The 23,625-nt window shown below is 44.7% G+C and overlaps 1 protein-coding gene across 1 annotated transcript in view; it reads right to left on the bottom strand.

Annotated features, from left to right (window-relative positions):
- Positions 1–2,722: 2,722 nt before the first annotated feature.
- LOC149454748 (serum paraoxonase/arylesterase 2-like) overlaps positions 2,723–23,625 on the bottom strand; it is a 28,674-nt gene continuing 7,771 nt past the window's right edge. Inside the window, exons 3-9 of the mRNA XM_089687142.1 lie at positions 23,200–23,255; positions 21,553–21,721; positions 18,635–18,764; positions 15,486–15,686; positions 13,104–13,185; positions 9,942–10,070; positions 2,723–4,667 (exon numbers count right to left, since the gene is read on the bottom strand). Of these exons, the coding sequence (XP_089543268.1) occupies positions 4,506–4,667; positions 9,942–10,070; positions 13,104–13,185; positions 15,486–15,686; positions 18,635–18,764; positions 21,553–21,721; positions 23,200–23,255 (929 nt within the window). The 3' untranslated portion in view covers positions 2,723–4,505. The remainder of the gene's footprint in view (positions 4,668–9,941; positions 10,071–13,103; positions 13,186–15,485; positions 15,687–18,634; positions 18,765–21,552; positions 21,722–23,199; positions 23,256–23,625) is intronic.

A 23,625-nucleotide genomic window follows, 5' to 3' on the forward strand; every position in this document is an offset into this window, starting at 1 on the left:
AAAGTAATCTTAATATTTAACGTGTGATGGGTTTAAAGTTGAAATCCAGGCAAACAACCGTAAAAAACAATTGAAATATAAATAATAGGAACTGTTTTGCCAGTCAAAGTTTATTTCTGTCCAACCAGTTTTAAAATTTACACAGCCAGAAAGCATAGCCATGCTGGCGACTCAACTTTTCTCTGCTGCATTTAAAGCAATACTGCTAGGTCACCTCCCCATCTCCAGCCTGTGATTGGACAGTGAAAGAACAGCAGCACTGATAAGCTCCACATATGATCTTTCCACCTATTGGCAGGTTCCTTGTTAGCTCAAAAAGGGGATGATACAAAGGCAGATTAACCACTTGCTGCACTGGGCAATTTTGACATTGTGCACAAAAAAAAATGGCAACCACCCCAACCTACAAATAGCCTTTGCAGCAAGGTACACATGGAAGGGCAACATACATCACAAACAAACAGATTTTCCAACATACTTACCAGCCAGCCTGCAAAACAAATGTGACCCTGGCTAACCATTTACGTTTACACATCTGAAAATATATGCAGAAGCTGCAGTGTGCAGTTTTGCTATTTTTCACATATATGTAAAATCTACAATTTTATAAAGAAAACTACTTAGAACCCACAAGCCTGGTGAACACAGTGTCCCATGGACACAGCAAATCACATGACCTATGGAAATAGTCCTGTACCATGTGATCACTGTGTCCAATCACAGCAATCACATTTGTAAACCTAGAAAGTGATACTAAAGATCTGTTCTCTCTTCTCCCACAGAGATCACCTGTGAGAGGAGAGAGAATGGTTTCAGAAGCCTGTGAGTGTAATTAACCGGCCACACTGTTATGTACACACCAACACCAGTACCATCCTATCCACATGCTGTATGTACACACCAACACCAGTACCATCCTGCCCACACGCTGTATGTACACACCAACACCGGTACTATCCTATCCACATGCTGTATGTACACACTAACACCGGTACCATCCTATCCACATGCTGTATGTACACACCAACACCAGTACCATCCTGCCTACAGTGTCTCTGATCACTAACCCCCAGTGTAGTGCAAATAAACAGTGCAGTCAGCAACATGTCACCAGTGGTGCCATTACTTTATCACTAGCTACATCAGTCAGTCACCAGACCAGATGTGCTTCAATGAACAAATGCATCTGAAATGAAACAAAAATTTCCAGCATGTACATGTCTAGTTAGCAAGGCAGACACTGTAATGTGTGCTTTTCTTGCAATATTTTTAGAGATTTTATCCACCTATGGCTGGAGTAGGAGCACTGCTGGCTTCCCACAAGGGTCCCAGGGTCAGTCCTCACTGCTACCCACAATGACTTGGTAACAGAAGTTCACTTAACCTCTCTTGTATTTCCAGCTGGGTTTTTGTGAGCACCTTTATTGGTATAGGTCACTTTCCATACTAGCAGTAGGACACAAGCCTTGCAGGCCCTGCCCAGCTTTCAATCCACTAACATAAATTCTGTGCTGACTGTTCCCTCAGTATGGGACCATTCATGTATCAGGCAATGTCCCCCAAACTCTTTGAACGCTCCAGAGTTGGATACTGAACCCTCAGATGTCAGCACTGGAGCCAACCAGGCTCTTTCTAGATACTGCTGAGTAAAGAGTTCTCCTTCCTTAGGAATAATTGCCAACTCTTCGTTCCCATGCTTGGACTCTGCAGCCCAGGAGAGGTCTTTCTCTAGCCTTGAGAGTTCTGGGTTTGATGCAACCAGACCATTGTAACTTAACATTCTGGCTTTGTGGGACAAGCTTGCCCATTCTTTAGACGGACATGTGCACCTGACATCTAAGACTAGACTATCCATTGCCTGGTGGCTTACAAATCCAGTCTTGGAGTCAGGAAAACTCTTCCTCTCACTGCTCTGGAAGATCACATGATGGATGACGGTCTGGGAAAGAGTCCTGGACAGCTTCATGGTGCATGGGCCTTTTTTGCTAGAGGTAGTTTGTCTTCCAATCAACATCTCGGAGCTACATGCAATTTGGTTGTCCCACCAACATTGGACTTCTCGTGGTCATCCGATCTGGATTCAGTTGGACAATGCCACAGCAGTGGCATACATCAATCATCAATGGGGAACCAGAAGTCTGAAAAACTGGCAGGTGGATTTCCCAAGTCAACAGTGCCTGGGCTCTGGGCTTTATCTCTCAGCCATAGTAACATACTGCTGTAGACTGAAATATAAAAACCATCAAATTCCTCTAGGGCACGGGTGTCAAACTGGCAGCCCTCCAGCTGTTGCCAAACTACAAGTCCCATGAGTCATTGCAAGATTGACAGTTACAAGCATGACTCCCAAGCGGCAGACGCACAGGGGCGGACTGACCATTTGGCACTGCCCTAGGGCCCGGAGTCAGTAGGGGGCCCCATGAGATGCCCCTGGTACCTTTTTCATAGGCTTTTTTGAGTTTGGGCAAGGACACAGGGGCCCCATGATCCCCTATTACCGGGGACCCCATGAGTTGTCAGTCTGCCCCTGCAGACGCATGATGGGACTTGTAGTCTCGCAACAGCTGGAGGGCCTCCAGTTTGACACCCCTGCTCTAGGGGATAATTCCTTTTGCACATTTATGTTCATCTTATTGAATAAGTGAATAGTTCAATAAACGGACTTCTTTATGTCAGCACTTAAATACAATCACTGGTTCAATGAATATACAAGCAGCCAATATATAGTCAAGGTCAACCAAAAAGGTTCTTTATTCTGGTCACATTTTACAGAAACAACAAAATCACAAAATAAAAAACATTGCCCAGTTTACAAAAATAAGAAACATCTTTCAGAGGCCTGCCCTTCTAAAAGCAGATATTTCAGTTTTACACAGTTGCTGGAAAACTAACTTGTACCCCAGCTCCTTATGTCCTTGGTGGGAATCCTGTAGCAATGGATCATGGCCACTTCCAGTACAAGCCAAAAGGATGGTGTCACCCTCCCCCAAGGCAGCCATAATAGTGCAATGCACTTTTTCAGTGGACCCAGATAACAAACAGCTGCATTTAGCCTTGTTTACAGGAGGGGTCCAGGGGTGGTAATAGAGGACAGATGAGTGGTGGTTTTACTGCCCTCCAACCGTAAGTCAATATAGCCAACTATTCCATGTTGGTATTTGTCGGTGTAGTCAAAGTGCAGTGAAAAAAATTGTACAACCTGGAGGCGGCAATTCCATTTTCATTCACGTGAAAAGGACAACACTGCAACAGCATATCATGCACACAGATGCTGCGTGATTTCACTAATTAAAACAGTTTTGCAGGAGGCAACGTACTGCCTCCTAGCTGCCTATCAAATGCCACCGTGGAACTCTTTTTCAAAAGGGCGTTTCTCGATAAATAAGGCCTGTAGCTGTCCTCCGAAATGCACTGCAGCACTGTGTGTGTATATATGGCTTGTGGCTGGGAAAGGGGGGGGGGGGGGGGGGGTAAAGGTAGGCAGTCGAGCAGTGTAACACTCCCCACCTCCCCCCCACTTTGCAAAGTCAGTTGGATGGTGTTGCACACATGCCACAGCTGCAATGCTTTGCTTCATGGCCACAGAAAAAAAAAAAAAAAAAAAAACCACACGATACCCCCTTATGCATTTGGCAGGCAGTACGTGACCCAATCAAGTGAATGGGGCTGCACCACAGCTGCCCTGACACCTCATGAAATGCACCTGGTAAGGGGCAAATGTGTATAGACCGCCCTGTAAAAAAAAACTGATGCACTGTGAATGGCTTCTTAGAGGGGCGGCAAGGGCTGCCGCATGTGTAAAGGAGCCCTTATATAGTTTGGCCACATAAACGTTGAACTCAAAAAGATAAGTCATTAAAAATACACACCAGCCCCAACCCAACAGTGTTTTTAACATTATGCAACTTGTTGTGGTGGTGCTGGACTTTCTTTGGTCACACAAGAGTTTTGGAACTCCTATATTCATCTGCAGGGCCTGCCTAGCTGAAAAGTAAAGTGGTTGTGAACATTTGAAATGAATAATGAACAAAGCATATCCTTCTACAGTGTTTACTTGCCTCAAGCATCTAGTGTGATTTCTGTCTGCTCTCTGCACGATTTATGACAGGTTATGTCGCCACCTTGCCCGTCTCCCTTCCAGCATACAGCAGGTGATTGACAGCCTCAGCTGTGCAGGTTTCCCTATGAGACTATGTAAAGTGGGGGTGTGCATTCCCTCCCACTCAGGTCTCAGATAACACTCAGCTTTGTGCTCTATGCTGTGCAGTGTGAGACATCTGATATCCCACCCCTGCCTTCTGGAGGTAAGAAATGCTGTGTAAAATATGTGCTTTAGAAGGCTGTAGAAGAGAGGGGGGCTAAAGAGAAACAGGTACAACTTATGTAGGAGGATTTGTTTCATGTCTGTGTATCACCTGAGGCTAAATCACTTCACTGGGTATATGTAAGAGTTTACAACCACTTTAAGTGCATTTCACAGTTATTTTGGCGTCTTTTCGGTCCGATTACTCCAACTTGCAGTGGAGAGCTTTGTGGAATATTGTGCCCACCAGTAGATTCTTCTCCCATACGCTGGCACAGGTCGATGCCTGAAGCACTGAGCCATCGTTGGCGTATATGGTGGTCACGATGGGGTTATCAGAGTGAATGTTCTGGACACGGATCACCTACAATTACAAAAGTAGATGTAAAAATAATGTGTGCACTAATGTGAGCAAGCAGGTGAAGCAAGCAAACTATAATGGAGTTACCTGTGAGCCACTAGGAGTTAAAATATGAAATGAGAATAAGTTCGCAGGCTCCTCTTTACATCCTCATTGATATGTATAATAGTAATAAATAAATTATAACAATGGCGCCGCGCCCTTTAAATAAATGTGTATCTATATATAAAAGATGTGAATGATGAACTGCTTGTAGCAATTCATTACATTGCTAGTAGTGAAAAAAATATAATATCAAACAATATAAACCAACATTGATAGCAAGATAATGATTAGAAAATAATATATATAAAATGTCCAATTCATAAGTGAATATGATCAAATGTGAATCCCATCATACTTGCAGCTTGCTCAATATGCTGTAACAAACTGCTCATACAATCCAGATAGTCTGTGTTAAGGGACTACTGGGCCATAAAGCGTTGATTTACTCTAATGTGTTCCTTTGTAGAAAGCAGACTGGGTGGTTCACCTCCTTACTCCTGGTAATGCTGTTATGGATAAATCCAGGATATGGGTCCTCCCTTCAATAGGCTCTATATATTATCTCCCTATTACTCCAGGTATACACTGGGAAGGAGAGAGGGGGGGAGAGAGAGGGGGGGGGAGAGAGAGGGGGGGAGAGAGAGAGGGGGGGAGAGAGAGAGGGGGGGAGAGAGAGAGGGGGGGAGAGAGAGGGGGGGAGAGAGAGGGGGGGGGAGAGAGGGGGGGGGGGAGAGAGAGAGGGGGGAGAGAGAGGGGGGGGAGAGAGAGGGGGGGGGGAGAGAGGGGGGGGAGAGAGGGGGGGGGAGAGAGAGGGGGGGGGAGAGAGAGGGGGGGGAGAGAGGGGGGGGGAGAGAGGGGGGGGGGAGAGAGGGGGGGGAGAGAGAGAGAGGGGGAGAGAGAGAGGGGGAGGAGAGAGAGGGGGAGAGAGAGAGGGGGAGAGAGAGAGGGGGAGAGAGAGGGGGAGAGAGAGAGGGGGAGAGAGAGAGAGAGAGGGGGAGAGGGGAGAGGGGAGAGAGGGGAGAGAGGGGAGAGAGGGAGGGGGGAGAGAGGGGAGAGAGGGAGGGGGGAGAGAGGGGAGAGAGAGAGGGGGAGAGGGGAGAGAGAGAGGCGAGGGGGGGGAGAGAGAGGCGAGGGGGGGGAGAGAGGCGAGGGGGGGGAGAGAGGCGAGGGGGGGGAGAGAGGCGAGGGGGGGGGGAGAGAGAGGCGAGGGGGGGGGAGAGAGAGGCGAGGGGGGGGAGAGAGAGGCGAGGGGGGGGAGAGAGAGGCAGAGGGGGAGAGAGAGGCAGAGGGGGAGAGAGAGGGAGAGGGGGAGAGAGAGGGAGAGGGGGAGAGAGAGGGAGAGGGGGAGAGAGACTTATCTTTGGTATAAAAGTGAATATTTGTGCCAATATTACACTCACAAAGTTAAAAATCATTCAGCGCTTTTAAAGTGTGTCCAGCCTGAGCGGCGTGTAGACACACACTGCCTGTATTCGCCGTTCCAAGGAGTCGGGTGCATGGTGACGTCAGTGCCCCTCCCCAACGCGTTGCGCCACAGGGTCACGTGGCTTCGTCCGGGGGATGTAGATAGTATAGTATTTTCACTTTCTCCAGATGAAAGAAAAACACGCCCATGAAGACTCCTGGGATGTATCACTTGTCTAGGCCAGAAACCAGGAAGCAGCTGAAGAACTCTGCTACACTATTGAGCGGCATCTGGCCAGTCCGCAGGTGCTCTGACAGTGTGTCTAGGCTGTCCGCTGCCTCTTCACATTCTCCCAGAAATCGGCACCATTGTTATAATTTATTACTATTATACATATATATGAGGTGAAGCAAGCAGCTCTGCAATAATTGTGATTGGTGAATCAAGAGTAAGATTGCAACACAGCACACAAACTAGAGGCATTGCGTACGCTTGTATCATATACCATGCTACAAAAGCTGGCCATACAGAAATTCACAAAAATCAACTGTCAAAGCATTTCATCTTTTCTTCATGGAGTTAACTCATTTCATTTGAAACCCTTAAAACCAACCTTCACCCTAACACGCAGGGCTCAAACTGCTGCCCTCCAGCTGTTGCAGAACTAGAAGTCCCATGAGGTATTGCATGGCCCACAGTTACAAGGGCTCCTAAAAAGGCAGAGGCATGATGGGACTTGTAGTTCTGCAACAGCTGGAGGGCAGCAGTTTGACATAACGTATAAGTCATGATGTCCTGCCTCCTCCCCGTTCCCACTCCTATAGTTGGACATGAAAATAAAAAAATAAAAAAATGAATATATATTTAATATTTATTACAGGTACTTATATAGTGCCATCAATTTACGCAGCACTTTATACACACACGCACGCTTTAAAGGTCCCTAACTCACATTCATACATACACATACTAGGGCCAAATTGAGACAGGAGCCAATTCACCTCCAGGCAGGGGCGGACTGACCATTTGGAAACTCAGGCACTGCCCAAGGGCCCGGGGTCAGTAAGGGACCCCATGAGATGCCCCTGGTACCTTTTTCATAGGCTTTTGAGTTTGGGCAAGGACACAGGGGCCCTATGATCCTCTATTGCCCATGGGCCCCATGAGTTGTCAGTCCGCCACTGCCTCCCAGCATGTCTTTTGGATGGTGGGAAGAAATCGGAGTACCCAGAGGAAACTCACACAGGCACAGGGAGAACATGCAAACTCCAGGCAGATCTATCTATCTATCTATCTATATATATTCCCCACCTCCTGTGCATACACAGATGTGCCACAAGGCTTCAGGTCCTGAGTGAGCCCTGTTGCACACCTTCTAACATGCAGTTTTCATCGGCCATCTGCGCGCGCGTACACACACACACACACACACACACACACGTGACTTCCTGCACATGTGCAAAGATGGCTTAAGGAAGTCACAAAACTTAGCTGTCTTTGCGCATGTGTGCAGAGAGGTGTGCTTAGCCTTAACCTAGGTTCACACTACAGCGGTGCAGTAAATCACATGTGATTGCACAGGAACCACATTGCATTCCTGTGCAAATCACATGCGATTTGTATGCGGTGCGATTAGAGCCATACATTTTGTATGGCTCTATTCGCACCACACCCGCACCAAAAACGTGCAGGACCCTTTTTGATCCGCATTGGAATCGGATCGCATAGGTATTCACACCTATCCAATTCTGCACATCGCACCACGTTTTGCGGACTGATGTCGGGGTGTTGTTAACATACACACCCGCATTGGTTCATATGAACGGGGTGCGATTGTGATGCTGTGCAGAATTCGCACTGAAAACGCTGCAAATTTTGCATCGGATCAGTCTGCCCACACGTTATAATGGCGGCGTGGGAAGCGAGGGGGCGGAGCTGGTACAGAGCAGCATGAAGGTCTTCTTTAACAGTTCACCTTTTGAAAAAAAAATAAAATAAATAATAAATGTACATCTTTTTGCAGGTTATTTTTTTCCCCCAAGGAGCTTGGATCACAAGTGCAATGCAAGGCCCTACTTGTAGTCTTAATTCACAGCAAACTGAATGAACGATGCGGCCATGCAGACAGAGTGATCCTTTTAAAAAGTGACAGCGGGTGTGGGGAGAAGATCCCCCGCCTACTGTCACACAGAGAGGGCAAATACTGGCGGAACATGTAACATGTTCTATAGAGGTGAAATTTAACGTTTGGTACAGATGTGCTACTTCAATGGAATTCCAGACGTATTACATTACAATGTGTATGATTTTTCCCCACACAAAAATATACCCTTTTAATTTGTTTGTTCATGAAATAATCTTCATTCTGCTCCTTTGAATTTTCTCATCACTATGGTTGAAACTGATCATTGATTTGACCCCGTAAATCAGTAAAACAATTTAAAAAACACTCAGAAAATGAAAATACAACTTCCCTCCTCTCCACCCTTCCACTCAACAGGTATCTTGCAATTTTTGGGGGTTTTTTTTTTAGTAAAAAAAGCCCAGCCCCACCTCCCCATGCCCGTCATTTGAATGATGTGCACACTGCCCGCTGTGCCTCCTGGGATAAGCACGTGACATATCCCAGGAGGCATAGCCTTCCATAGAGGAAAGAATGAGGCAACTAGCCTATTGGTGCATCATCAGAAGGCCCGGCCGCTGGACCAGGAAAAGCCGGCAGGCCTCTTGATGATGTAAGGAAGAACATGGTGCCGCGGAACAGAGCTGTGGCTGGGCGTGAGAGGATCTCAGTGGAACATCATGTGGATGGGCGAGTATCTGATATCACCTTAAGGTGAGCGGGGCTGAAAGAAAGAAAAGTGTGGGGGAGTATCGGGTGCAGATCCACTTTAACAGAAGAGCTACAATTGGATAGTTAGTTCATCTTTTGTGACTCACAGTGTTGCTGCATCTGGGTGAAGGTTCATCTGTATCCAGGTAACCAAGGAAGGTTCTTGGTGGATAGTGTGAACCAAGCAGATGAGCAGTATGACTATGGATGCAGCTTCAGCCAATTACAGCGAGTGGTGCCCCTAAGCATGCTGGGTGTCGGTATTTATATTCAGTGAGCACATGGGATCTGGGTTCTTTTTCCTCTTCCCCTGAGAAGGGAGTTCCAGGGATGTCGGGACTTATGTTCTTCAACCTCCTTGGGACCTACATAGTCAGCTGCTGGGTGTAGCTAGACGGGACACCGGCTGGTGTCCACAAGAGTAACTGTCCACCAAGTTCTACAGAATGACTTTGCTCCATTCTTTATACAGTCTGCTACACAGATCTACTAAAAAAACCCCACAGATTCACTTAGAGAAAGCGGTCGTCAAGTGTGAGAAGTTCAGTATTCCATATCCCTTCCCTGTCCCAGTTCTAAAACAAAATAAACAAAAACTACAACCCCTAGACTGGTCATTGAAGTAACGAGTGGAAGTTGTGTGCACCTGCCTATAGAAAATATTGTGTGCTTGGCTGAGGGTGAAGATTTAGGGGAAAGCCTGGGCAAAATATCAGTGGCTCTTAGGGGGGTAGTGCTACATCTAAAACATACATGTGTATATGTGCAAAGGCCAAAAGAATTTATTGCAGCTCCTTACTAAAGTCCAACCATAAATGAAAAGTCCATAGAAAATGGAAAGAGTGTTTGTATTCAGAAACATCACTTGTTAATATTTCATCACATGTACTTATAAAACACTCCGGACTCACAAGATTGCAATGACCCCCTTGTTTTAGAAGCTAAAGATTAATATTCCCTCCTATAATACAATTCTAGGACTTTCCACACTCACCTCTGCGCCTGGTGGATTCTCTGCATTGTATTTAAGCAGTTTAAGTCCATTCGGATGAGCTCCTGTCCAAATATCACCAGTGACTGGGTCCACCGACAGATTATCCACCAATGCTTCCAGCTGGAGCACCTGACATGCAAGTCAAACAAAAAACACAGAACATGTATACTGTATATGAGAAATGAAAGATTCAGTATCAGACAGATTGGCAGGACTCATGTGGTGGTCGTTCAGGATTAAAAAAAAAAAAAAAAAAAAAAAAATATTTTGCCGACAATGTTCTGTTCTTTTGTCCACAGACATCTATGAGGGCGTAGCCAAGGAAATAAAAATCTATTCTATATAGTAGAGAATGTTATGTTACAGTTATAGAGATCATTAATGTAGAAGATCAAAGGGATACTAAAGGCTTAATTTTATTTCTTAATGAAAATAAACATCCTCCGTGATAGCCGTGATAAATACTCCATTACTCCACACTCCGACCTCTACTCCCATCTCATCACTCATCTGAGAGCGAAATATCACCTTGCTCCTTAGTCCTCGACTGACAGCACTCCTAAATTGTAGCTTACGGGATACCAAAAAAAAAAAAAAAATGCAAACTTGCAGTCTGTGAAACCTGCCAAGAACCCCGATTTAAAACATATGCATCGTGCCCACCTCCCTTTTTGTATCAAATAAGGCAGAACCATCACATTGATGCTCATGGTGTGCTATCCCTCGACCCACTCTGTTCCATGGTCTTTGGGATAATGGGAATACCCGCAGATCTCGGGATTCTGGGACAAAGTCTTAGCATATATAGCTAAAGTCCAAGCGGTGAAAGTCCCCAAGGGCCCTATGCTTTGTATCTTCGGATCGGAAAACTCAGCGACTTTGGCACACCCCTTTATGAAGCACCATCTCCGTCACCGGGCTCACATTTGTCTCTTGGTGGCCAGCAGGACTATCCTCCAAGCATGGATCCAGCCCTCACCACCACTTATATCAACGGTCAAACAGGCCTTAATACTTTTGTTGGCTATATAGAAATTGGACACGATTGTCCAAAACTTCAAATCCACTCGACTTTTCATTGCCAGATGGAGACAATTCATGCAATACTATTCCTCCCGAACAGAACTGTCCTCTCACATGCAACCTTTCCGCTACAACGAATGATACCTAAAAGCTGAGCTTTCCAACTCCCTGGGTAAACTCCAGGTACATTTGGAGTCACAGTAATTTGCTCCTTCCTCCAATCCCCAGGTTCTTGTAGCCTTCCCAATCCATAGAGCTTTAGTAGCCCATGGTCTAGCCGTGTCAATTAGTTTCTTATGGATATACTTACTCCTTTCACTACGATTTACTTTATATTGCTTAGCTTCCACCCCTAAGGGTCAATCAGTGGAGCAATGTTTTGTTGCAACTACTGTTGTTTATTGGCATATACAGTATCACACTCTCCGACTTGACTTTTACTACAGATTGTAGTAACAGTGAAGTGGCGAGCGGGCGACCAGATAGGATTATTGCACCACATCCCTTAAAGTTGCAAATATTCAGTAGAGAAGATGGGACTTTCATGAATACAAAACATAATAAAAAGTTAAATAATTTTTATTTTGTATTTTTTTAAAAGACACAAAATAAAAAAATACAGAAACATAAAAAAAAAAATTCAGTACTAAGAGTAAAACTGAGATTCAAACTTGGTTATGTAATTGTAGTTACTCCCTACATGTTTCACCCTCACGGGCTTCTTCAGGGGAGATTTTTTTGAAGAAAATTCTACCGCCGAGGCAGTCTAGAGATATATCAAAGAAAAATTTTTCTTTGATATATCTCTAGACTGCCTTGGTGGTCCCAAGTTTGAATCTAAGTTTTACTCTTAGTACTGAAATTGTTTTTTATGTTTCTGTATTTATTTCCTTTTGTGTTTTTTACAAAAATACGAAATAAAAATTATATAACTTTTTAATATGTTTTGTATTCATGTTCACGCACCCTGAAAGTCCCATCTTCTCTATTTAATTTTTGCTACAGATTGTTTACTCTGCTTTTGTATACTATGAAGGTGGTTATGCTATTCCTCCGATGCCTTGGCACAATTTTTGTATTTACCTTTCTATAAAAATTAATAAAAAAAAAAAAAATGTTATACTTACCTGCAACCCCCATCCTCCTTTTATCAGGTCCCCCACTGGTGCTCTGGGCTCCTCTCCCCTGCCGATTGCCCCCATAGCAAGTGGCTTGTTATGGGGGCATTCATGCATGCTCACTCCCAAGCCCCACTCTGTGTCTATAAGACAAGGGGTACATAACATGTGGACAAGGTGCTTTGTCAGGGGGCTCCCACTGGCAAGGCCCCCCCCCACGTTGAGGGCATGTGGCCTGACATGGTTCAGTGAGGGAGGTTGCATGCTTGCCTCCCCCCTTTCTACTCACTCAAGCTGCAACCTCAGATAAGGGTCTGGAATGGATTCTGGGGGACCTCACTTTCTCTGTGAGGATTCCCCTAAAAATGTATACCAGACTCCATGGGCCTAGAATGGCATTTCAGGGGGACCCTGTGCCTTTTTTTTTTCTTTTTGTGGAGTTCCCCTTTATTTCATTCAGGTGCCAGGAGGGAATGAGTCATTGTTTGTTAGGAAGCTGGCAGGCGACTGCTACCAAACAACGTTTAGGAAGCGGTCACAGTTAGCAGTGGTAATAATATTGATGCTCTATGTTTTGCTTCACTCTGCAGCTGAAGGTTCATTTGGCGGAACATCCATTCAGTCGGGCATTCTCCATAGATTGTACACAATGCAGAAGCCTGCCTCATAGTGGTTTTCCTGCTGGTCGAATGTCCCTATTAACTCTTGGTTGAATGTTCCTAAGCGTTTTTCTTGCGCAAATGTTGAGACATTCAGAAAGCAAATTTTTTTTTTTTTATAAATTTGCCCCTATGTATTGCCTTTGACAAAACCTATTATCAATCAGTCTGTACTCTACATTATGTAGAGAGCATTATTGACAACATGGGCTTAGAGCCACATTCATGAATATGGAACTTGGCTATGTGGTGCGATGTTCACATATGATATTTGTATTTCAGCTGTTTGCCCAGAGTTCAGTAAAAACTAGAATACAAAAAAAACAAAACAAAAAAAAAACCCCAGTATTAATATTTTATACCTTTACTGATGACAGAGTCCAGTTTGCGTGTTTCTCTAACACGTTAATTGTTTTGTCAGAGAGATCAGCAACATATATGAACCTGCAAAGACAGAACAAGTACAGGATAATGATGATGAAGGTTTCAGTTGGAAAGATTTATTTAAACATGGTGTAGTGCCAACTCCCAAAGAAGCTGCAGGTTTATGATGGGCTCTCCTGACATTTCCCATCGGTGACCCGCTCTGTCACTGGACCCAACAATCGCTCTGCACGGCTATGGCTACAATTGTGTTAAGAATGGGATGCCTGGCAGGTAACAAGGGCTCACCTGAGGCATGTAGTCTGAAGGCTGCATCATGCCATGCCCACACAGGACCATGCTGTGCGTTCCTGTGCGATTCAGACCGCATGCAAAATGCACTCCATTTGTGAGCTGTAGTGGGTGTCAATACAAAGTTAAAACGGAACTACAAACGCAGGCTGCAAACGCTGACCGTATCACATTGTATTTTTGTACCATGCAATCCGGCTGCAGCCGCTTTAGCCGCTTGCCCTCCAACCCAGTGTCAGAATGCCCACCGCTGTCCCACTATTGCCATCATTACTAGTAAAAAAAAAAAAAAATTCCAGTATATACATCGCCATGTGTAGACGCTATAAAACTTTCACGTAAACCAATTTACATGTATTGGGATTTTTTTTTTTTTTAGCAAAGACATGTAGCAGAATACATTTTGGCCTAAATTGATGAAGAAATTAGATTTTTTTTTACATTTTTATTGGATAGGTTTTATAGCAGAGTCAAAAATATATATATTTTTTTTCAAAACTGTCTTTTGTTTATACTGCAAAAATTAAATGCAGAGGTGATCAAATACAATGGAAAGAAAGCTCTATTTATGGGAAAAAAAGGACATAAATTTAATTTATGTACAGCATTGCATGACCGCGCAATTGTCAGTTAAAGTAATGCATTGCCATATCAAAAAAAATGGTCTGGTCAGGAAGGGGGGGGGGGGGTTAATCCTCTGCAGGACAAGTGGTTAAAAAGTAGTGCATGCACTACTTTTGGTGCTGTGCGATTTTAGCCCATTTCAGAATTAATGGGTTGAAATTGCGCCACACAGAACCGCATGTGAATCACACGGGAACGCATAGTGCGTTCCTGTGCAGGCTTGGGGTGAACTGGTTCTAAGTGACAACATAGTCTTCACTAGAGCACTCTACAAGTAGTGATAGGCTGGGGATCTTGGTGGCCCCTGGACTGCTCTGCTGCTGTCACCAAGTTGTAGCCCCCAGAACAGCCCCACCGAGGGGGTCACAGGAGCAGGGTGGTTACAATGTGGAGACAAGGTGTGAAATAGCTGAAGGTCACAGTATGACCTTATGTAGGGGCAGGATAGAGAATAGTCGGGTCCAGGCAGGAGGTCAAAGCAGGCAGCAGACAAGAAAGTGGTCCATATCCAGGCTGAGGTCAGAGCATGAGGCAGGCAAGAGAATATCAGGAATATGCAGAGTCAACAATGGGTGCAGAAGATATGAGCAAGGGCAGGCAATCTGGGTCAGACAAACCAGGAACAGCAGCAAACTAGCAAGTAAGGTAGCTAGCACAGCACAGCACAGACCACCACAAGAGAAGGAGCTCAGGTACCCCCTAAGCCACTGAGCACACCTAGAGTCAAGGATGCACATGAATGTGCACACATGAGCAGGGGCGGACTGACAACTCATGGGGCCCCCGGGCAATAGGGGATCATGGGGCCCCTGTGTCCTTGCCCAAACTCAAAAAAGCCTATGAAAAAGATACCAGGGGCATCTCATGGGGCCTTCTACTGACCCCGGGCCCTCGGGCAGTGCCCGAGTTTCCAAATGGTCAGTCCGCCCCTGCACATGGAGTTAGTTTGCATCATCACTCCACTCCACGAGCTGGTGTGCGTGTAGGTTGCTAGTTGACAGGAAGGGCCTTTTTTCAACTTTTTTTTAATCACAAAGGAAGTCTTGCAATCATTTTTACATCTCAGGGAATCCTTGTTAAAATTGGTCCGTTTGTGGTCATTGGGAAAATGCCCTTTACATTGGTGGTGGTCAGTAGGAATGACCAGTGGTGGTCATAATGCTGCCCTTAAAGTAATACCGTTGGCTCTGCCAATTGGTCTTTGACTTAGAACTATGCAGGCACCATCACATGGGAGGCCAGTAGGCCACAGTTCAAGAAACCCCTAGCCGCCTCTGGAAGAACCCTAGTTGACTAGGTGGGTAAAAAGCTTTCAATGGGGTTTCCTGTTCTGATGATAACTGTCCAGGGGAGAAATTTACATCCAGTGATAGATCTTTATAGCCCAAATCCACCCTATTGATTTAATGCTGACCCAACATAGCCATGCACAGGATATTACATACCTTCTATTATTCGACATTGCAATCCCATTGGCATAATGAAACCCTGTTGCCACTTCTCTGACATCACTAGGGCTGTAATACACGACATTCGTCCATCTTAACCCGAGGAGCATTTCAACAAATCTCAAGGTGAAATCCGTAAAGTAATGATCATTAGTGGCATAAAAGCTTTCGGGTCCAACAGCGACAATGTCATTCACACTGCAACATGATTACATCAATGTTAAAGAAATAAAAAGACAAAAAATACATATACAGTATGTATACAGTACGGTGCAAACGTCTTAGGCAGGTGTGACAAAATGCTGAAAACGTGTTAGTTTTTATCTGTTAATAAAATTGAAAGTAAATTAACAGAAGTGAACTCCAAAAGAATCAGAGCACCTGCTGCCATTTTCTGCACTCCAGTTCCTATGCTTTGTGCATACCAGGACAAGTGACTCAACTATGCAGGAAAAACATAAGAACTGGGGTGCCGAAAATGGCAGCAGGTGCTCTGGACTGATTAGTAAAAATTTTAATTGTTTTGCTGTAGCAGAAAGGCAGTGTGTTCGGGGGAAGGGCTGGAGAGCGGTACAACTGTGAAGCATGGTGGAGGCTCCTTGCAAGTCTGGATGCATTTCTGCAAATTAATTTCGGGATTTGGTCAGGATCAATATGCAGTGCGCACGCACACACCTGAGTAAATAAAAACAGATGTATTCATTTATTTGTATATCAGGCTGTACATGGTCCCTGAGGCTCCCCAGGAGTTAGAAAACACCCATCATTTTATGCTGTGCACATTTTCACTCTTTCACCGTCCCGTGTGCATGAGGCCTTAGGCCTCATTCACATGGGGAGATTAAATCTGTGCCCCATGCAGGGCCAGGTTTACTGTGCGGTCAGTCCCATAATTATCAATTGAGAAGCTGCATGAACACATTGACATCCATACACGTCCCTGAACATTCCTTGGACAGCAACGGAACTGTGGACAATATCTGTGGATCCCCATGCCAGTAAAACATGGCCCTGCATGGGGCACGGATGTACGGTTTCTCTCATTGTGCCATTGCCAGCGCAGCCCTCTTCTTCCAGCAGGGGCGGACTGACAACTCATGGGGCCCCCGGGCAATAGGGGATCATGGGGCCCCTGTGTCCTTGCCCAGACTCAAAAAAAGCCTATGGAAAAAAAAAAAAAAAAAAAAAAAAAAAAAAAAAAGTACCAGGGGCATCTCATGGGGCCCCCTACTGATCCTGGGCCCTCGGGCACTGCCCGAGTTTCCAAATGGTCAGTCCGCCCCTGTCTTCCAGTCTTCTTCTGGGTCTTCTTGGTTGCCCAGCCCTGGATGATATAACTGCCATGCATGCACATGGAGTTACTTTGTCCCGGCGTTCATGGAGTGCCAAGATTGTGAATTAAGCTGCGCATACACGGCTCAGTGTAAAAGAAAATGGCTGGCAGGCAGTAAACGAGCTTTTATTGTTGAAGAAACAGATGCAGAGTATCTTCTGCAATAAAGACATTTAAAGGATATCTAAACCTAGTCACAAAAATGTAATATTCATACCTCCCAACTTTTTGATATGGAAGGAGGGACACCTATTAGCACACATAGGCATAGGGCACACCCCCTGTCACACCCCCTTAAAAGGAGAATTATACAAAAAAGAAGATTAGTTAAAGCCACAAGTGCTTTTTCTTTTGCCACCACTATTTGTTTATATTGACTTTTGAAAATTTACAAATGCAACGTTTTAGAAATTGGATGAAAGGTTTAGCACTGGGAAACACTTTTTGAAAGATAAATAGTGAATTTTATATACAACTATACTGATCAGACCAAAATGAGGGACAAATGAGGACGACAGAGGGACTTCGTTCCAATCAGGGACAATCAGTAGCTATGCATATTGCAGCTTACCAGCACTTAGATACGGCGTGTGCATTAGTTTTCTTTTCAGGCAAGTACAAAAACGTTCCTGTTAATTGTGCTACAAAATGCAATGTTTTTGTAATAAGCGTGACAAGGCGCTGCGCTACTCAAAGAATAATAAGTGATAAAAATGAATAGCATAGACTACACATAAATGTGCCAGGGGCGGACTGACCATTTGGGGACTCGGGCACTGCCCGAGGGCCCGGGGTCAGTAGGGGGCCCCATGGGATGCCCCTGGTACCTTTCGTAGGCTTTTTTGGGTGTAGTTTGAGTGTGGGCAAGGACACAGGGGCCCCATGATCCTCTATTGCCCGGGGGCCCCATGAGTTGTCAGTCCGCCCCTGTGCGTCCCTCATGCAAATCTGCACATACCATAGAAATACAGATGATTGGTGCAAAAAATACCAAGTGACAGTTCTGGCCGCAAAAAACAGCTATAAACTGCGAATAACACAAGTGAATAATTCAAACACTGATGTATAGAAAAAGTAACTCAGTCTCAAATAATCAATCCCCTCCCAAAAACAAAACAAAAAAAAAAAACAAAAAAACAAAACAAAAAAAAAAACACCAGTCCCAAAAAAAACCCCATAACAAAACAAAAAAAACCACAGTGCATCTTCAGTGCATGCCGTGACACATCCCGTGCTGAAAAAGTCCTCCACCGGCTAGTGTGCGCGCTCACCTTCAAAATTCGACCCACAAGGAATCACAAAGCATAAAAAGCCTCAAATGATACTTTTCAGGGAATCGATCCTCAGTACAATCACAAGTCCTCTTCAATGGCACCGACAAACACTCACAAGCATGCTACAGCAATGGCCACAGACCTTTGTCATCCCCATGTCTCACATGGCTCCCAAGCCAGCTTCTGCAAACTACTAATACCCACTGCCCCTCCCCCACGTGTAATGGGGATGAGGAGAGGCAGTCCATATCAGGAGAGTAACCCAGCGTGACAACTCTGCTCCTCCTTAGATACAGTGCAGGGAGTGTTGCCACTTCAGGACAGGAAGTGTGTTACTGGCAGAATCACCAAGTGAAAAAAAGGACAAAAAAACCTACAAAAAGAAAACTGATGCAGCCACCACATCTAAGGACTGGCAAGCTGTAATGTTTTTATTGCTGGTGTTAGAGAGGCTTTAACAAGTAACCACTTTTGATAAGTTATAGATTTTACAATAAAACACGTTATAAATATTCAGAATTGGGAGTCATTCTGCTTACTTGTATAGGGAAGCGTGCTTAATTGTCTTCAGGTGCACCAGAACATTTTCATCTTCAGAAAATTTAAATATCTCCACCGTGGACTTAGAGATGTGAGGATGATTCACCACGAACAGGTACACCGTGTCATCTGAAAGGAGGAAAGGAGACAACTAGGGTATGAGTTGGTGTCATACATCTAGAGAAGATTACTAGGACTGTAAAAGGTACATTAAACTTCCCTTGCAGGGATGAGATGTATAGAGGGAACAAGCAGATCAAATTCCTTATTTTTAGAAGCTTTTATTGAATGGAAAATGCAGCTTTTTCAGTAAAAAAGGAAACAGTGAAGTCTGAAGACTCTCTTCTGATCTTACTCTCACCTTTGTCCGCTTTGGACTATTTTTTTTAATGCATTTTTAATGTCAGTGTAGTGTGTTGACGCAGACACTGAGTTGTAATGAGATGCATTTTTGGCTTGAGGACTGCTTTCCTGCAGTGGCACATTGGACAAATTTACTTCCAGGGACTGGCAATACATTAAAGTTAGCTAATACATGCATTTTTATGAAGTGCCATAGACCTCTATGGGCCTCACAGTGCATGAAAATGGCTAAATGGTTAGCTCTTCCATCTGGCAGTACTAGGGTCGTTGATTCAAATCCCAGCCATGGCACCACCTGCCTGGAGTTTGCATGTTCTCCCTGTGCCTGTGTGGATTCCCTCCGGGAACTCCGGTTTCCTCCCACACTCCAAAAGACATGCTGGTAGGTTAATTGGCTTCTGTTTAAATTGGCCCTAATATGTGTATGTATGAATGTGAGTTAGGGACCTTAGATTGTACACCCCTTGAGGGTTAGGGACTGATGTGAATATACAATATATATGTGTAAAGTGACAGCGCTATATAACTACCTGTAATTAAAAAATAAAGAACATGCCTCATTTTTTAAAATGCCTGTGGAGAGGTATAAATAGGACCAGACATTTGTTACCTGGACAGAAAGTGAAGGGATGTCTCCTTCTTGGGAACACAGCGTATAAGTCCTTCCAGAGCCTCTAAACCACATGTGTTGAACAAAAGGCCCACAGGCCAAATCTGGCCCACCAGGCCATTTCATGTGGCCCTCACAGCTCTCCTGCAGCTGCAGCGCCCCCCTCGTCCCCACTCCCACCTTGTGTCAGCAGTCGGCAGCAGAGGGGAGGACAGAACTCTAACAGATCATACACCTCTCTGTACATCCGCAGCACCTTCCCTGTCTCCACCTCCCCTGGTCTCAGCATTCAGCAGACTGTGGCAGCTGACTCCAGCCCTCCTCTGGTCCTCCTCCTGACCCTGCACTTCCTGCTTCCCATCTCCACCCCCAGCTTCTTCCTGGCAGCAGTAAAGATAAGAGGGGTGCACCGTGATGCAAGGAGGGTGGGGTGCTCTGGACATTTATTTTTTATTTTAGGTACTTATATAGCGCCGTCAATTTACACAGCGCTTAACATATATATTGTACATTCAAATCGGTCCCCAACCCTCAAGGGGTGTACAATCTAAGGCCCCTAACTCATATTCATACATACTAGGGACAATTTAGACAGGAGCCAATTAAACTACCTGCATGTCTTTGGAGTTTAGGAGGAAACTGGAGCACCCGGAGGAAACCCACACAGGGACAGGGAGAACATGCAAACTCCAGGCAGGTGGTGCCTTGGTTGGGATTCGAACCAACAACCCTAGTACTGCCAGGCAGAGGTGCTAACCACTAAGCCACTGTGCCGCCATCTAGTATTACAGATTCAACTGGCACTTTAAGGGCAACCATAATGCTGATGCAGACCATGATGAAATTGAGTTTGACACCTGCTCTAAGCCTACCATGCTGTACTAGAAAATGTTTTATTACTACCTGTATGCCCACTGTGGAAGGGGAAGGGGGGGGGGGGAGAATTTACTTTCACTTCCTGTTTTGTCTGACACCCACCAAAAAGACAGGAAGTGGGGAGATTTTCACTAATTTTTCTGTTTTAATTTTGTACAGAAGTAATACCTCCCCATTAGGGCCACAGGCAGCAATAAAAACTTGCCCAGAGACTCCGGATAATCAGTTTGCTTACCAGGTCTCCAGGTTGCTGATGTTACCTCTAGTTCTCCCACTATAGGCTGACAATAGTAGGAACAGAAGCATCACTAGTAATGTCAGCTAGAAGCCTAGAGCAGAAAGCCGGAGCAAAGGAGGAGAAGAGAGTCCAGAGGAGGTGCATACTATGCCCTCTCCTTCAGGTTCTTCCTCTTGCCAAATGCATCCTGTGAGTGACCAAAAATTCAGTGTGCTGGTAACACTTAATTAAATCTCAGACATTTATGTAAACTACAAGACACCTCCTTCCTATGTTGGGGGGAGGGGGGTGTTCTGTATTCAAAATAAGAAATAAGCAGTCTAGGGTGTCTTTGCTTCCAACATAGATACAGTACAATGACCGAGCCTTGACACCCTGGGACAGAAGTCCACCCAGGGGCGGACTGACAACTCATGGGGCCCCTGGGCAAAAGGGGATCATGGGGCCCATGTCCTTTCCCACACTCAAAACACACCCAAAAAAGCCTATTAAAAAAGGTACCAGGGGCATTTCATGGGGCCCCCTACTGACCCTGGGCCCTCAGGCAGCGCTTGAGTATTTGAATGGTCAGTCCGCCCCTGGAAGCACCACATCTTATGACTGGTAAACTACATTATAAATATTTTCTGTGGTTTCTCGTTATACATGATCTGACACACGGGAGAGAGATGGAAAGTTTATTTGCACAAATTTTTTTCTGTGTTGCAAATGTACCCCATGATCAGAACCTGCACTGATCTGACCACAGCTGTCCAGTGACACCAAGATCTTCAGCCATAGGTCATCTTGTATCCAAACAAAAACCAAACAACCAATGTAGCTGTCCATACCGTTTTCATCTATGTATATGCTAAGTCCATGAGGGCTGAAGGTAGAGATGTCAAATCCTCGGCTTATGCGCAGGGTGGACGGGCGAAGGTTTTCCTCATTCAGATCTACGAGAAAGATTTCTCCGGGTCTACTAGGTGCAAAGCTGAACATACCGGGGTACTTCAAACCCTAAAAGAAAACAAAAATTAAAGAAAAGATAATTCACTATATAACAGCTTTAATCTTGGGCAGCCATACTTGCAGGCTACATTTTTGTTACCGCTTACTGTCAACCAGTACAGCACCCTAGATCAGCCTTTTTCAACCTTTCAACCCAAGAGGAACCTTTAAAAAAAAATTCCAGGCCTTCGTGAACCTCTGCTAAAATACATTCTTCAAGAATCATTGAGAAATTAGCCCTTACATTGATAGTCAGAATGCCACACATACAGACAGCCAAAAGGTCACTGGTGTCATGCCGCTGCTTCTGCCAAGTATCATTGGCTCTTGAACTAAGCAAGCACCATTGGATGGGAGGTCAACCATCCACAGCTCAAGGAACCCCTTGGGTTCCATGGATCCCTGGTTGAGATTGGCTGTCCTGGAGTGTACTGTGGACTTCTATATTATTTATTTCATACTGTATAGTGCCCACAATTTATGCAGCACTTTTATATTGTACACACACATTAGTTATTGCTTTCAAGAAGCTTACAATCTAAGGCCTCAATCTCACATGTATATATAGACACAAGGGCCAATTTAGACATGAGGCAATTAATCTACTATCATATCTTTGGAGTACCCAGAAGAAGCCCAGGGAGAATGCAGCAAACTCCATGCAGAAAGTCTCATGACCAGGATTCAAACCGAGGACACAGTGCTGCAAAGCAGAAGTGCTAACCACAAAGTCACTGTGCTGCCCACGGCCCTTTATATTGTCTTTAAATAAGACACGTATGCTTTAGTTCATGAAAATGCATTTAAAGTATGAGGGGTCTTCAAAAGAATTTCCACACTTTTTCTTAGTAAATAGAGTTAAAAAAAAAAAAAAAAAAAAAGTGTGGAAGCCTTTTGGAGAACCCTTGTAAAAATCCCATTCATTCATTTGTGGCTATGCACACCTCTATGCTGCACACATTAAAAAAAAAAACAAACCAGCATGTCGGAACAAAAAGGGTCAAATTGTATTACCAGTAACTTTCAATGGAAACACCTGAACTCAATAATTTGGAGAGGTGTCCACAGTTTTTGGCCATATATATAGGTTGGAAGGTTTGATGGTCAGGTGTCCCCAAACAGTTCTGGAATTTTCAAGTTTCTTTTCTCTACAGGCCAAGAGAGAGAAGGAAGAGAAGTATATGTAGTGGTAAGTGGTGTGCAATTAATGAACCTGTTTTGCCCTACACGGCCCTTCAGATCATTTAAAGCCTGAGTATTTTTGTTTACCAATGCGGCCATTGTAGGTCACTGTATGTGGATGGCAGTTTTTGTTATATGATTTTGTGAAGGTCCATCAGTTTTAAGGTCTAAAAAAAAAAAATGGTACCACTAGCACTAGCTTTCCTATGTCAGGAGCTGGTAGAATTCATGTTCCAATTGCTGGAGAAGTGAGAAACACATTGAGACAACAACGCTCAGATGATCAAGGTATGTTAAATACTTACAGAACTGATAAATGCCAGCCCATTGGGAAGAATTTCAATGTCTTCAGATCCATACTCTGGAAAACATATACATTACATAGTAATCAGAAACCCAGATGGAGTGGAGACCTACAGCGAGTTCACCACCTCCCTCATCTGGACTATCCTGCTCCTAGGAATCCAGAAATGATACAAGAGGTGCTGGTGAATTTTGCATAATTTGCACTTGTGGCTTCATCCAGTCACATGATGAAATGTGGTCAGACAAGTCATGTGATCTGTGCGGAAGAGGAGGATAAGAGTTTGGATGGCTCTTCCTGAATATCATCCCCTAATCTACTTCAGCATGAAACCAAATTCACTGAGTAACTGCACCGGGAGCTGTAATCAAACACGGATATAATTACAGCCATAGCTGGCCATGAGACTGCTATGGATTCCTTAAGG

This window comes from Staurois parvus, unplaced genomic scaffold (assembly GCF_062004578.1).
Source record: "Staurois parvus isolate SC_StPar_1 unplaced genomic scaffold, SC_StPar_1.0 ptg000418l, whole genome shotgun sequence".
NCBI classification, from domain to species: domain Eukaryota; kingdom Metazoa; phylum Chordata; class Amphibia; order Anura; family Ranidae; genus Staurois; species Staurois parvus.